The 15,544-nt window shown below is 51.0% G+C and overlaps 5 protein-coding genes across 5 annotated transcripts; 3 read left to right on the forward strand and 2 right to left on the reverse strand.

The window, feature by feature from the left end:
• Positions 1-2,097: 2,097 nt before the first annotated feature.
• Positions 2,098-4,389, reverse strand: VTN00DRAFT_1773 (uncharacterized protein; the record flags this gene model as incomplete). The annotated part of the gene is made up of 4 exons (XM_069427917.1): positions 2,098-2,194; positions 2,307-2,433; positions 2,514-4,236; positions 4,312-4,389. The coding sequence occupies 4 exons, from the start codon at positions 4,387-4,389 to the stop codon at positions 2,098-2,100; spliced, it is 2,025 nt and encodes a 674-aa protein (XP_069292475.1).
• Positions 4,390-4,623: 234 nt separating this feature from the next.
• VTN00DRAFT_1774 (uncharacterized protein) lies at positions 4,624-5,193 on the forward strand (the record flags this gene model as incomplete). Its single annotated transcript, XM_069427918.1, has 1 exon — positions 4,624-5,193. The coding sequence occupies one exon, from the start codon at positions 4,624-4,626 to the stop codon at positions 5,191-5,193; it is 570 nt and encodes a 189-aa protein (XP_069292476.1).
• A 1,802-nt stretch (positions 5,194-6,995) lies between these two features.
• Positions 6,996-8,170, forward strand: VTN00DRAFT_1775 (uncharacterized protein; the record flags this gene model as incomplete). Its single annotated transcript, XM_069427919.1, has 2 exons — positions 6,996-7,058; positions 7,160-8,170. 2 exons carry the CDS (start codon positions 6,996-6,998, stop codon positions 8,168-8,170), a joined length of 1,074 nt encoding a protein of 357 aa, XP_069292477.1.
• A 1,529-nt stretch (positions 8,171-9,699) lies between these two features.
• Positions 9,700-12,261, reverse strand: VTN00DRAFT_1776 (uncharacterized protein; the record flags this gene model as incomplete). Its single annotated transcript, XM_069427920.1, has 1 exon — positions 9,700-12,261. One exon carries the CDS (start codon positions 12,259-12,261, stop codon positions 9,700-9,702), a length of 2,562 nt encoding a protein of 853 aa, XP_069292478.1.
• A 257-nt stretch (positions 12,262-12,518) lies between these two features.
• On the forward strand, positions 12,519-15,320 carry VTN00DRAFT_1777 (uncharacterized protein; the record flags this gene model as incomplete). Its single annotated transcript, XM_069427921.1, has 5 exons — positions 12,519-12,671; positions 12,748-12,995; positions 13,048-13,353; positions 13,412-13,556; positions 13,617-15,320. The coding sequence occupies 5 exons, from the start codon at positions 12,519-12,521 to the stop codon at positions 15,318-15,320; spliced, it is 2,556 nt and encodes an 851-aa protein (XP_069292479.1).
• Between the last annotated feature and the right edge of the window lie 224 nt (positions 15,321-15,544).

Below are 15,544 nucleotides of genomic sequence, written 5' to 3' on the forward strand. Positions count from 1 at the left end.
GGATATTGCAATACACTTCTTGTGAAATATTTATCTTAGTGTGGACCCACATTTCAGCAACTTGACAGCTTGCTATTCTACCAGAACATTATTTTACAGAATTCTGAAAGATAATTATGCATTATAAAAGGCTATAGATTCCAACGAAGTAAGTCCTGATCATAAAAATAGCAAAAGTGATATACTTGGTGACGTTGGTAAAAAAGTTATATTAACATAAAAAAATTTTTTTTTTCATCGGCGGTGTATATAAATCTTTGGGGAGGAGTCTTCAAGTAGGTTCGCGCAGGAAGGGTTGGTTACTTTGAGCTTCATCTCGCACATTTTCTCCGGAACGAGAGGACTATGAGATTCGGGGAGAACAGGAATGTCTGATTCTTGGACCCTCTAAGTATCTAGAATACCATCAAGCGTTCACCATATGTGATGGCTGACACTCCGGTCCACCATAGATGTACGATGGCAGATAACTTAAGTCTGTAATCTAATATACACGACCTAGCACTGAGTACTTATAAGCTGAAGATCCCCATGGTCACTCTACCTACTCATTCCTTTCCATCCGTCTCACTCTCATCCCGCCGGGATCCGCCTCTCTTGGCGGCACATCGCAGGCGATCTTTTTTCTTTTCGAAGATTCTATCCTGTCACTTAGGGGTCGATCCTGTATGTACGGGGTAGTACCTTTGCATTTCTTCAGCTGCACCTATCACTTGCATCGGGATTCCCCTTCGGAGATATAAAGAAGCTAAGTGAGGAGCCAAGTCACTGATGAACCTTAATGACGCTTAGAAGCCCATATTGCTGCCACCTTCTCCATCTATTTCTATTCTATTTCACTATTTATAAATATCTTGGTATTGTCACCGCTTTCAACGCTCAGCCCTATTTGCACATGGGGGTGACGTCGTCATCTGCTTTCTTTTCCACTTGAGCGATTGTGAATTGCCTGTGATTTGATCAGCGACAGAGAAGATACCTAGTCATCAGCCTCGCTCGTCGATTAAACCCAGTTGTCTTCGTCCATCCCGGAACTTGGGTAATATACAGTCATCTCTCATGTACAGTACACTTAGTATCGAAGGTCCTTCCATTCTACAACATGCTTCAGAACAGTTCCCTCCCTACCCTGCCCCAACCCGACATACATCACCTGATCTTTCTTTCCATTTCATCTCATTCACAGACAATACACGAGTTTGTATTGTACGGCACCTAACAAGAACCGCCCTAACTTCCTAACTTTGCCTCACCACCAGAACCCACTCAGGGAAACCCAACACCACAGAATTGATTTCCAGCAAGAATTTACCAATCCGCCAATTTACGTCCAGCAAGAAACACTTATTCTTCTATTCTCTGGGACTGGGATTATCTTCTTGGATGCCCTTGCAGATGGTTCCAACGGAAAATCAGGGAAGGGACCCGGAGATGCGAGGATGCGGCTACCAATTCATCTAACTGACAATTAACTGTGTATTCCTGGAGAAATACCTTCAATCAATCTCACTTATCAGCCAGCCATGAACCAACCACTGTTCACTATCAGTAACCCACAATACCTGACTGCGCGCGTCTATGTTTATGGCAGCATAGGTTTGCTGCATGACCTAAAAAAAAAACACAAAACGGAAATCCACAACTTCAGAGCGCCACCTTGGAGAGAAAACTGGGGAATCCAGAAGTAGCAACAATGGACCAGGAGGAATGAAATCAATGAGATGTACTGGGATAGAATATTTGTAATCTTCACGTATGCCTTGCCCTGAATTCATGCACTGTGCCGCCTAATGTAAATGACAGAAAAAGAGATTACGCAGCCAGGAAGTGATCGATTGTCACCATTACAGCTACCCATAAGTAGCGTGCGACCAAACTGCAAGAGGTGGATGCTTCCCAGCGAAAGATCGACTAGTAGTGCCAGATCTGCTGGATCACCGAAGAATGCTAGGTTATTCCTCGACAGCCGAGAAACGTGACCAGAAAAATCTATGAACTCCCAAGTGACCGAAGAAACTGCTGCTCCGATAGCGTTTATGGAAGGATTAACTTGTTTCGGTGTCCGAGTTATGAGGTCGCAGTTACAAGTGGCCCATATTAACGAGTAATTATCAACGAGAAACCATCAACCCAAGGTCCGCACGAACCCGAAACTCCTGCAATGCTGTAGCCCCTTGGTGGTATCAAAGTATGTCTTGAGAGACGAAGCCTGTTAGCAGAAGATTCACTGTAGAACAAGCCCAAATTGCTCGGATATGAACCAGGCATCATGGAATACCCGTCAAATGTGGCCAGTGGATACATACCCAGAACCCCCCTTTGCGTTCCCAAACACGCCTGATTTCCTTCCCAAGCTTGTGAGGATTTCGATCCCGTCAATCCAAAGGCCAGCTCTAACATAGAAACCCAGGAGAATCTCTCCGCGTCGAGTATCTAATGCAAATTTCAAGACCTTCGTCAGAAACAGCTATTGCAAAGGTGGGAATCTGAACACGACGCCTGTGAAATCCTACCTAGAACAAACTCGTCACCACCGGGTTTGCCTCCTCGTTTTCCAAAGAGCTGACTGGTAGAATCCTCGTAGAAGAACTCTAGGCCATCCAACGCGTAGCCGTGATAGACTTTGATAGAAGTCAAAAGCTTTTTCTGATTGATTGCACATTCCAGAATAACTTGCTCAGACTGGGTTCCTTCCATTTGAGAGAAGCCCAATCTACTGCCCTTATAACCAGCCTGCCCATTGGGGAGTTTCACTAGCGAGTGTTTCGGCTTCAACTGGCTGAGGTCGTGGACAGTATGGCTGCCAAGGCCACCTGAGAATATTTCAAGCCGTATCCTTTTAATTTTCTTGTCGCTGGGTAGTCGTTGCCGCAGTTCGCTTTCCGTAACGGTTACCTGTTTCGGGATACCGCTGTTGCCAGAGTCACCGTTGACATACTCGATAAAGGAACGACAAAGATCATCACCATCGACATAGATCTCCATAAACGCGACGCCGGAAGCGGCGGTAATCAAGATCTTCCCATCCACAGGCCATACTTGAACGCTGTCGTCTGAGCTGGTGGGAGGATCGCTAGGTAACCGGAAACATGGGTGGAATCGAAAGCGCAAAGTGTCGAGACGATGCCATCCACACTCGTCAGAAGGCAAGCACGGCCTCAGTCCCGGACATTTGGTGCGGGTTGAAAATGGCTCCCTCGTCGTAAAGGTGCGGTTAAACCGTACATAGTCTCTGAGCATTATGCCAGACTCCTGATGGGGGCATCCGAAGAGATGGCCGACTTCGTGCAAGTGAGCGCCTATCCCAATATTGGCTGCTTCCCAGTTACTCCCGGCTTCACCACAGTCGTTGGCAACATAATTTGTATCAGTTCGAGTGCAGTCGCTGAATGCTCCAACGACGTCTTCAAAACTGGACGGATAGCTCTGCAAGCTGTGAGACCCGAATATTGCCATCTTGATATCACCACCATCAGAGCCAAGAGCAGCATGGCCGGTGATGGTTTGATGCTTTCTATCCCAATGAGAGTCGAGAAGCAAAACCGATACGTATCGCTTCTGCCCTGGTTGGGGTTTAAAATAGTTCGTGACAGCTTCCTTGGCGATCTTGAAGAGCTCATCCTTCTTCGTCGCGGGGCCATACTGCTGAGCAATATTGACATCTCGGAGCTCCGCAACAGTCTTTTCTGTACGGATGACGTGAATCTTTGCCTCATTCCTCATGTGCCCGGTGATCTCATCTCGGCAACTGAGGGTGCCTGTCTGCCACTCTTCTTCGAAACGGAAACACCGTCTTCCAAAGTTGTGGCGAAACATCTGTTCTCCAGTGAACGCCTGCCATAAATAAGCAGCCATTCGATATTTCTTTATCGCGGTCTCAAGGCCGTTCCCTTCCCTCTGTATCCTCTCCGGCACAGCATCAAAAGTGCCATCGGAGTCCTTTCCTAGCAGAATGACCAAGTGAAGTGGCGGAGAATTGACCAACGGAAGGTAGTTGATACTCAGCCATGACGAATGAGTCGTGCTTCCTGAAGACAGCTTGGGCGATGTGAAGTCAAAGCGTAGCCTATTAGGACCTGGTACAAGATGGACGAGGGCTTTAAAATGTGAATCACAGACAGGCCAGCTGATAGAAGGGAAGCTGTCTTGATTATGGAAGACAGTCAAGATTCCGTCCAGCGGATGCTGTCTTGGGTCTGCAATCTGACCATAGATAAGTAACACCTTCTGGTGCACCTGTTTCGAAGACCGTCGCAGTTAGCATTACTTTCCGGCCTCTTTGATCAGAGGTCAATTACGCTTTCTCCATACCCATGAATTGTCAGAAATAGAAATTATGCGTGGTGCGTATGGAGATGTCGGAGCAAGTGGTCTCAACGACCCATTCATGGATGCATTGCCTCCCTGTAGTAGATAGCCATTAGTCCGGTGGTCCTGAAGGTGCCGAATCGAACATTACACGGAGAGAAACTCATCGGGCTTCGTACAACAAAGCTGTTCCTGTTTGATTGGGATGCAATCGGCACCGGCCGCTGTGGAGGGGCCGGCACAGACGTGCTGGAACCATTCATGCTGCCATTAGACCTGTTCATGGGAAGATAGGAGGAGGACAGGTCGGGTTTGATGGAAGACGGAGGAGTGTTGGAGCTATACGACGTATCCAGAGTGGACGAAGATTTACCAGAGGTCACATCGCCGTTCGATTGCGACTGGGAGTCGTTCGAGGTATTGGTTCGAAAGCTAGTCTTGGACCGGCGACGCAGGTCCTTGAAGAAAGGCATTGTTGACGATACCGATGCAGGGCCGCAGGTCTCGACGGCCATGCAGCTTGAGAGTCAATCACAGCGGTTGCTCAGCGGCCGTGACGAGCGGCAGGCACCACGAAGGGGCCTGATAAGCTCCCGGGGAAGGAGACCGTTTGCGGTCGCAGTTGGCAGACAACTGAAGGTGCGTCGCTACGCCTGGAGGGCCAGGCACGCCGCTGCGAGGCAGGAGAAAACGAGGGGCAGGACGGAACATGGGAAGGAGAAGGGAAAGGGGAGAGAAGATGGGAGATGGAGAGAGCTGCGAGGAGAGGCAAGAGAGAGCTCGCGGTGGGTCGGTAGCGAGGATGGAGAGCGTACAGTTACAACGAAAGCAGGCGTGGACGTCGTCTTTGTCGCTGATAGAGCTCGAGACGGCGGGCCTACGTAAGAGGCAGACCGGATTCCGCAGCCAGAGCTCCCGAGATTATCATTGCATGAAACAGATATGTGCCCGGAGTACGAGCGAAGCTAGTTTCACACCTTCTCTGTCCCGTGGGGCTGCTGATCGCCTAGCGATCCTCTGGATGATTAGTGAGTTCTCCTGTCGGAGTCTTGCGTACGGAGAGTAAACAGAGCAGTATTATCACTACTGTGTACACATGCTACAAGGCACTCTGTACCCGGCACGACAACCTAAATACAGCCTACTGCTGCTGTTGCAACGACGGGAGCTTGATTGATGGCCAAACAGCATGACTGCAGTGGCTTGCAGCTCCACGCCAGCTAAGAACACATCTCGGCAGGTTTAAGTGCTGGGGGCTAGCCTGGAAGCGGATGCTATCCAACCGCACACCCCTGCATGCCTGGAAATTCATGTTATGCTTTTTAGATCGCCCAATGATGCTCGTGTGTTGAATCTGCAGGTTCGTTTTGATTTGCCCCGCTCTCTCAAACAGTGCTAAAATCTCCTCGCCAAGGAGAGCTGTTGCATTGAGAATCTTGGAGCTGGAAGATCTGAGATACAGCGGCCGACGTCTCGTCACAGCAACGGATCATCATTATCTCGAGCACATGCAGACAAATCCTCGAACACCAGCACTCAATTAGAAACACTGCATGGCAGGATGACTGCCAGGTACACAGTAACCAAGGGAGAATGACAGTTGGAGTTTGGATGTATCTAGGGGGCCATGTTCAAGCTGTGACACTACCTCTTGGCGGGAGTACGCAATCGGGAATGCCATGTTCTTTCGTCCCCGTCGCATATCTGTAGCATTATTACTTCCTCTTTCATAGGATTGCTGCCTTCCGTCTAAATGTTCCATCGCCTCTTGTGGATAGCCTACGTGCATTCACCCAGGAGGATCCCATCTTGCTCTACAACACAGTTCGCAGTGGCCCATCATTGTGAGAGAACCCGCCCAGGACCATATACTATGTTGATACAATGTGAAGGGATTGTCGCATCAAGGTTTGAAGGGCAGCCGCTGACAAGGAGCCCTGTTGTGGAACCGTCCCCAAGGCGAGAGCTCCAGGCCTTGGCTTGGCTGGAAGGGTTGCGATTTGGCATGGCGGATCCGTCGAGATCAGGGCCAGTTATGCGGGCCAGAGTATCTTGTTCGGTTATTGACAGATTTCCGCTTTCGTGACTGCGGAGAAAGCGGATGATGGTGGAATAAAGAAAGTGGCAAATACTTCCTTCTAAAATGCTATGAGATATCATGGCGTGTTCTGTATGGCGTATATGGCCAGCTGAGGCGTGCATGCTCCAGCAGAACAAAAGAAGCAGGACTGGTGGACGGGAAAACCGGTGCAGGCAAGCGAGCGAGCATGGCCCATTCCGGCCGCGATGGCTGGGGGACGGCACGGCTCTTGGTCTCGCGCGTTGCTCTGTTTGGCTTCAGATCCACCGAGGACGAACACTGATTTTGCTTTGATCTTCTCTTCGTCCTCCAGCCAGCGCTGTCAAAACTCTACTTTCCCCATAGTTCGAGCACTCTTATCTTCCTGCATCTTGCAGGTTGCATGGAATCCTTCAATCCCGTCTCCGTCTCATTTTCTGCATACAATTGAGCTTACGTCTTGTTCTCCCTTCCACTATCGAACCGCTGCCCTTGCTCCCTTCCAGCTACATCGAACACCTCTGGACCCCTAGATTCCTTCAGGCACGCAGGCAGACAAAACTAGCTCTCTACAACAGCAGGAGCCTCTGGATCTGAATGAATTAGCACATCTTCTGCTAGAATAAAAATGTCCATTTCGCGTCCATGCAGCTCTCCTGACAGGACGATCCGTAAAATCGATATTGCTCAGGTAAGTGCCAACAGTGTCGATTTTTTTATGCACCTCAAAGATCGCTGGGCCTCTGCATTTGGCTTTAATGCTTCACAACTAACATTACCATTTTGCCATAGGTATCTCTCAGTCTACAGGATCGCCTAGGCCTTGCAAAGGTCAAGTATCAGAATGGCCGTCTGCGTGCCTTGGAATCCCAGGGCCAGAACCAGCAAGAAGGCAGGAATGGGTTTTTAGGAAGCGAGAAACCGTCTGATTCCTCATCCCTCGTCGCAAACAACCGCTACGAGACTCCTTTTGCCTCCTCTCCAGTTCGCAGTTCGGCGTTCTCCAAAGAGCTGCCGAGGTCGGCGCGGAACAAGCACGCTGCAACCTTCAATCCGGGGATGATGCATCCCATGCTGACAGCAAGTCGAAAACGTGTCCGGTCCGACTCCATAACCGATCGTCCTGCAAAGGCTCCTCGAGTGTCCTGGAAGAGCTCGCACCGATTACCAGAGTCGTCTCCTGGTTTCAACAGACCTCACACAATGTACCATTCTTTCGAAACTATCCCTGAACTTCCGTCCTCTCCGACTTTGCGCGCCCATTCTGATGACGAAAACGATCCCGATCTTCCTTCACACAGTTTCCAAAACGTCAGCTCCTCCATGATCAGCTCTTCTCCTCCTCGTACTCCACCGCCCAACCATGCGCGCCTGCCGCGAAACGACAAGACTACGCAAAACCAAGACGACGCCGATCTCCTGCTGTACCTTGCCAACTCTCCCACTCCTGCCAACATGGGCAACAAGACTCAGTCTCGAGACTTCCTCCCGTCGACTCCCCCCAGCCAGCACGCTGTCCTACCGTCGTTGACCCCGACGCCCGGTGGTGGCATGTTTCAGAACTTCGGTACTCCCAACCAAGGGTTCAACTTTGCAGACTTCGTCAACGTGACCCCGAGTCCTGCACAACGGCCATGGGGCGGGCGTACTCCCGGTGGCCCCTCCAGAACCCCACTTACTGTCAAAGACGCAAGGAAACGGCTCAATTTCGATAACCTCGCCCCTCCCAGCGCGGAGAGCCCTAAGAATCGCGAGAAGGATTCCGGCCTGGCTCTGCAGCTGGGCGGAGAATTGCGACCTTGATTCATGATTCGCTCGTTCTTTCGCGTGGTTTATTCCTGTTTCTAATACTAATGGATCTCGGACACGACTTCTATGATGCATGATGTGCGTTACGACGTGCGATTTCCATCATTATTTTCCCGTCGTTGTTAATGTTCCTACGCCCTGCATCTGCATCTGCATCTGCATCTACATCTACGCATCTACAGTTGGTCGCTCTTGCTTTTGTTTTAATCCTTTTAGTCATTTTTGCATTACCTTCCTGTTCTAAAATTTTCGACCAACACTGTCCATAACGTCCTGCATCATCACCTTATCTCCTTGTTTGCATACGGATACTCCTGTACGTGTCTCGACCATATGTGACACCTGATCTCTGTACCTGCTAGTTTTCCTTTTTTTTTCTTTTTCTCTCGGTTGTTCCCTTTTCCCCCAAACACTCTCGCTCTGCCGAAGCCTCTCCATTTTGGCAATTTTCCTTTTTCAATTATTGTGCCACGAACAGCGGCGGGTCAAATATCCTCTGTATGAGTATAGATGGGGCTATGAATGGCTTGCTGTTTCTTCTTCCCGGCGCACACAGATGTTACATCCTATCGATCGGATACCAACACAACAACACAACGCTCCCGCCACGGTTACTCCAACCTGGATCCACACAACCTGTGATAGCAGAGACCAAAACACACCTAGCTAGTCTTCAGATAGGAAATGAACAAAAGATCAATCATAAATGTATTTAATTCGTTGTTACTCTGTGGACATCATCCAAAAATATTCAGTGACTCGCTCGATTGTTAGCACCACTACCAACCGTCTCAACCGTATGTGTCACTGCAAGACTCGAGCAGAAGCAAGGAACCACCAACTGAAAGGACAACACAGCATATTTTTTCCCATAACCAGGACCACCTAGCCCCAAGCCCCAACCGAACCGAAAGCGGGGTTTGGACCGGACCCGCCACCCTAGAACGCGCACTCGCGCGACGACCGTACAAGTCTTAGTTCCCGCGTCGCGTCGTTTTCGCGTCAACACTAACACCCAAAACCGGTTTAGATCGCGCCATCCATTGGGCTAAATTTAGGCGGGGATCCGATTGTCGGGTTGGGAGAGCGGCAGATCATCCATGGGTTGAGGAAGAAACTTGCCAATCACGTTAGCGATTTCGTGTTAGATGGGTGGATCCTTATTCCTTGACGGCGGACGGACGGACCCGCTGGGGTTCCGGCTGCAAGGATAGGTTAGATTTGCTATTCCTGTTTGGGGACTGGTAGCCGACCCCCGCGGGCTTAGGGCTTGGGGCTGGGTGCGGACACGTGATGATGATATGGGATTTAAGTAGTGAGGTTTGTGTCTTTGTATGTCTCGCTCAGGATCGGAGGGATGGTAAATTAGGTATATGATATCCAAAGTTCATGTCGTGCTGTTGTGATAGCTGGCATGTTTGACTGTCGGAAGGATTATCTGATGGGTGGATATCAACATGCCGTGTGACAGGTTCCCGGGTCTTCGCAGGTCGAGTACTACCATGTTGACGTATATGGTATCTTCAATCCTCTTGCCAGTCAGCTTCATCCTCTTCTTTCAGATTGGCCTCCTCCATCTTCGTCCGTTCCACCTGCTTCCTCCACAGGCCAGCGAGGTAATCCGACGTGCTCGCCTCGTCGACGGACTTATCCTCGCGGACCCCAAGAAATCGCGGGAATCGAAGACTAAGCCCTCTCTCATCGCTCACCAGCCCGATTGCTGCTGTATATGTCGGGCTGAGCGTGATATCTGCGAATGCTAGTTCCCAGACCTCCTGCGGCTCGAACCACACGTCTGGTTCAGGGCCGTAGTATTCAATGTAGCTAGGTCGTGGGATGACGTTGTGGCTGTCTTCGGAGTACTTCTCCTTGTTGGCTTGATAAAATTTGTCTGTGAAGCCAGTCATGCATTTTGTGACTGCTTCCAGCATCCCGGACTCTGGGTTGCGGATGGCCATGAGGATAGGCGACCACCACTTTGCTTTTCGACCATTCCCGTGCCATGCTGCGATGGGGATCAAATCTAGGGTATCGAATTGCGTGGTGTAGTCTTTCTTCACTTTCAGCCAAGATTCTAGTCGCTTGTCTGGCTCGTACGTAGAGAGTAGAGCTTTCCGTCGGGTTCCCTTCTCTTTGGTGGTCTCAGTAGGCTTGGGCTTTCTGGATCCTAGGCCGTTTTTCTCGATTTCCAGCTCCGAATCTAGAATTTTCTCCCCGCTGGATAGTACTTCGGGTCTTTCGATGATATTTGGCTTTAACTCGTTGTCGAGGACTTTTACCATGATCCCTTCACATTTGTAATCGGTAGCGCTTTTGAAAAATTCCAGGACCGCGTCCGAATCAGCGGATGTCGCATCAAGACTCTTGACCCAGGTGAAGCGATTTGGGATCTCCACAAACAAGCTCCGAAGCAGGTCCCTTCGCTCCCGAAAAGACCTGTCAAGTAAAGGTTCTCCGTTCAGATACATCAGGTCAAATGCAAAGAGACATACATTGACCTTGATGGTCTCCAGTTCAACGTTCTTCTTCGCTCGATTTGTAAGGACCTGAAAGGGCTGAAGTTCTCCAGATTCCTGGTCGACGGCAACAACCTCCCCCTCAAGGATGAAGCTCGACACACCTTCCCCTCTGAATTCCGGGACCAAGGACACAAGATCAGGATATTTCTCTGTCATAAGTTCCAGGTGACGAGAGAAGATAGAAACCTTCCCCTGAGCGTCACAATGGACCTGCGCACGTTGTCCATCGTATTTATACTCGCAGCTGAAGTCTCTTCCTTGAAGTTTTGTAAGCATCTCAGGGAGATCCCGCGTGATGCTGCCTAGCATCGGTCTCAACGGCACATGGAGCGTCAGTCCACACCGCACCAGGAGCTCATCGGTAACTCCAATCTCCAAGAGACAAGGAACGAGATCATCGTAATTCGGATGCCGGGCGTAGGATGCTTTGACAATCTCTTCAGCACCACTGTATAGCTCGGCAAGTTCCTCTTTCTTCAGACCTGCGAGCTCACTCTGTGAATAGACAGAGAACTCTGCGCCAGCCGGCTTTGAGTAAAGGAAAGCCCGAGCAAGAGCGATAAGCATTGTCGTTTTCACCGCCCCAATGCGCAAATGCTGAACAAGAGTCCTGACGATATATCGGCTCTCTTCAGCTCCCCGCGTGTCCTGGAGCAACTTTTCGACGATCCGTTGTTTCGTCTCTTGACTGCCGGGACCTTTGCTCTTGGCGATCTTCACCAGCGACTGATACACACTTTTGATTGTCAATGGTTTGGGCTTTTTCAACGTATAACTCTGCCTCTTCTTAGCCTCGAAAGCAACATCTCCAGCGTCTCCATGTTTGTCATAGAGCGTCTTCAGCCCTTGACTATTCAGACCATATATTTTCTTCAGCGCCTTCGAGATTGCCGATCCTCCCAAACCGAGCTCTAAGGGAACATACGGCGGGGCAAATGAGTTTGTTGCGAGCCAGACGGCAGGGAGAAGGCTCGAGGGATCGCCCTCGATAAGGACTCTCAGGAGATTAACCAGAGTATCAACGGTCTTGATCCGACTCGAGGTACTGTTTACGAGGACGAAGGCCCTCGTCAACAGAGCATACGAGGCATCTCCGCCCTCTGCAGCCCAGTGTTTCTGAAGCTCCACCACGTATTTCGATGGCTCGAATGTCAGCGGGCTCTGGTCGAAAGGTATACTCGAGGAGATAGTATCTTCAGCATTAGCGGAAGATTGTAAGGAGAGCGTGTCTTTCTTTGGCGGAATATGAACCCTTTCCGCGACTGTGATTTTCGGTTTCTCGGGAACTGGTGCATTAGTCTTCAATTGTTCTGGTTGAGTTGCTTTTGCTGGAGCGCCATCGGTCTGAGAAGTAACACCGTCCTCTTTATCCCATTGCGCCTGAAGCTTCCGGGCAAGCGCCTCGTCAGATAAAGTCTCCTGTGCGTCTACAGGCGCGGGCGGCTGCGGTTCCTCGTCTTTCTTGGTGCGCTTTACAGCACCTCCTTTAAAGAAAGACTCGATGCTCCGCATGCCATGCGGAGAAGGCTCCGCGTCATTCCTCTTGCGCTTCGCGGGGCTAGGCATAATTGCTTATACTAGTATGCAGATATGAAGAATTATTGCTGAGCACACTCAGCAAGTTATAGAGAATTCCATTGCATTTTGGTGGGGAGCCACAGTGCTCGCCGATGGGGTACGGAGGTTGAGAGTTGCGAGCTTCAAGCTTTTGGGAGCTCCAGCTCCGCGGCGGTTGACGTTGACGTTCGCTCCGTCGGCCGCGGCGCGGAGACTTCGTCTCGACACCTGGCACGTCTCTCTATTTCTCTGCAACTGGACTCGCAATGGCGACCTCAATGATATCCGGGCTCTCGCCACATGAGAGCGCACGAGTCGAAGATTATCTGAATGACAAGATCCAGACCGCTGCGGACTTTGAGAGCCTGGACTCTCTGCTCTCCAACCTCCGCGCGCAACAGGAGCTTCAACGAAAACAGGTATGGACGACCCCGATTACTTGCAACGACTACAAAATTTACAGGCAGACCAGGTACTAACCCAAATAATTAATAGTTAGTCGAAGCCCAGGAAGCACTCGAGAAGGCAACCAAGGCCTCCAGCGACCATGCCGACGCCGTTCGAAAACAAGCCGAAGCGTTCAACGAACAGCAGGCCGACATTGACAGACGTTTGATGATTATCACACAATCAGACACAAGCGATGATGCGGTACGGCAATTCGAAGCCAGTATGGAGAAACTCCGCAGGCTCGACATCTCAAAAGGGTATATGGAACTACTGAAAGAAATAGATGGGCTCAGGTATTGGATACCACTGCCTTTCGTTAGCACTCATCCGCTGATGCAAATACAGCAAAGAAGCGATAGAAAAGGCCAAATCAGCCCCCAGTCTCGCCTTGCAACCATATACCCGCTTGCGAAATATCACGTCGTCTTTGAAGGATGCCCAGCCGGCCGCAGAAGGCGCGGCTCCGCATCTGGTCGATTATACGGAAAAGCTGGCGTCTGGGCTGAGAGAGCAGATGAGGAGAGATTTCAGCGGCCGACTGCAAAAGGTCCTTGAGAAAATGAAATGGCCCGGAAAGGATCTGATCATTACGGACGGACTGATAAAGGAGTGGGCGGATTGCGTTGAACTGCTTCTTTGTTTGCAAGAACCGTATGTGATTCGTACTACAAACGGATAAAGTCGTGCCTGCTGACGTCCATCTTTGCAGGGAACTTGAACCACGTACACCAGCCCCTGGTCGCCAGGACGTGGAACCGCGTGTTCTTCTACCGCTGGAGGTGATGGCACATCCGCTTGAGCTGCGATTCAAATACCACTTCAGCGGTGATAAACCAACCAACAGACTAGACAAGGTATGGAACCTCTTTTCCAAAAAGATGGAAAGGAATTGGACATTAATTCTGGATCTACAGCCCGAATATTTCCTCTCCCACGTTACGGATTTGATAAACACTTATAACGGCTTCTTCGCATCATATCTCCAACCGATCTTCGACGAAAGGGCGCAGAAAGTGGGATCCGACTTGGAGTGGAACTATTTCAACTCTACGCATGCCTTTATTACTACTCTGCTCCCGATGCTGCGCCAGAAGATCACCACGTTCCTTCCGCAGATTTCGACCCATCCCCAACTTCTCAGCCACTTCATCCACGAGCTGATGAACTTCGACAACGAGATTCGTGAGACATGGAACTACCTACCAGATCCCTACTCAGGGGATAACTGGAGAGGGTTGACCTGGGAAGTCCTGACCAAGCAAGGCTGGTTTGACCGCTGGCTCCAGGTCGAGAAGGACTTCGCTTTATCACGCTACAAGGACATCATCGATGCCGCAGACAGTGGACACATCGACTACGACGGCGTCGAGCTGACGGCTACAAAGCCTACCAAAGCCGCCATCCGGGTCAACGATCTCCTCGAGACGATCACGGAGCGGTACCGCCCCTTATCATCCTTCAGCCAGAAACTGCGCTTCCTCATCGACATCCAAATCACCATCTTCGACAAGTTCCACGAGCGTCTTCACTCGGGTCTCGAGGCCTATCTCGCCATGACATCCACCATCGGCCGGACCGTGCAGGGGGCGTCGGCAGACGACCAAGCCAGCCTCGAAGGCGCCGCAGGACTGGAGCGACTCTGCCGCGTCTTCGGCAGCGCAGAGTACCTAGAGAAGAAGATGCAAGACTGGAGCGACGACGTCTTCTTCCTCGAACTCTGGTCTGAGCTCCAAGAGCGTGTCCGGAAGAACAAAGACGGCGGCAGGAACGTCGCGGGCCCGATGTCCGCGACGGACATCGCCTCGAGAACGTCTCAGGCCGTGACGAACAACAGACACAAACGCACCCAGAGCGCCATCGCGGACGGCGCCCTCTTTGACGAGACCGCGTCCGCGTACCGCCGTCTCAGACTCCGCTCCGAATCCATCATCGCATCCACCCTGACCTCAAACGCCCAATCCGCTCTCCGCCCTTACTCCCGCGTCTCGACCTGGACATCTCTCTCTTCCTCCTCAACAGCCTCCTCCGGCACATCATCATCAGGATACTATCCCCTCCCTCCCACATCCGACCTCGCCCCCACGATCCGCACTCTCTCACAGAGTATATCCTTCCTGTCTCGCGCCCTGGGCGTCGCACCCTTACGGCGCATCACCCGCCAGCTCCTCCTCGTCATCCAGACCTACATCTGGGACAACGTGCTCATGCGACATACCTTCTCCACCGCAGGCGCGGCCCAGCTGGCCAGTGACGTCGAGCACATCTGCAGCGTGGTGGACGGCGCAATGGGTCCGTCGGCGGGTACTAGTAGCTCTGGAGAATCTGAGAAAGTGATCAGAAAGCTCAAAGAGGGGTTGTTACTGTTGGGGTTGAGGATCAAGGCGCATAAGCATGGAAACGAAGAGGGTGTGGAAACAGAGGAGCAAGGCGATGAAGAGGTGGAATTGGTCGATACAGCCGCGCAGCAGGGACTGGGCCTTGGTCTCTGGGAAGTAGAGAGGAGGTTGTTCGCGAGCAACGAGAGCGCGAGGGAGGTGCTTGCGGAGTTGGAGATCGAGACGTTGACGGAGGCTGAGGCGCGGGCAGTCTTGGAGAGGAGGGTTGAGGTGAGGAGTTGAGTTGACTTTGAGGCGCAGGTTCTGTTCCTGTTTCTGTTCAGGTGCTGGGGTATATATACCAGGTAGTCTAGGGACAGTACCTAATTTCATCATCGATGAATAAAAAGAGGCAAGTTAGGTAGATACGTCATTCATAGAGCTAAGAGAAGAAGAGGTGTGGTTTGGTTTGAACGAAAAGAGGTATCGATGGAGAGAGAGAGAGAGAGAGAGGAGGAGAGAGGAGG

Source organism: Thermoascus crustaceus (assembly GCF_041956765.1).
Source record: "Thermoascus crustaceus strain CBS 181.67 unplaced genomic scaffold VTN00scaffold_1, whole genome shotgun sequence".
NCBI lineage: Eukaryota > Fungi > Ascomycota > Eurotiomycetes > Eurotiales > Thermoascaceae > Thermoascus > Thermoascus crustaceus.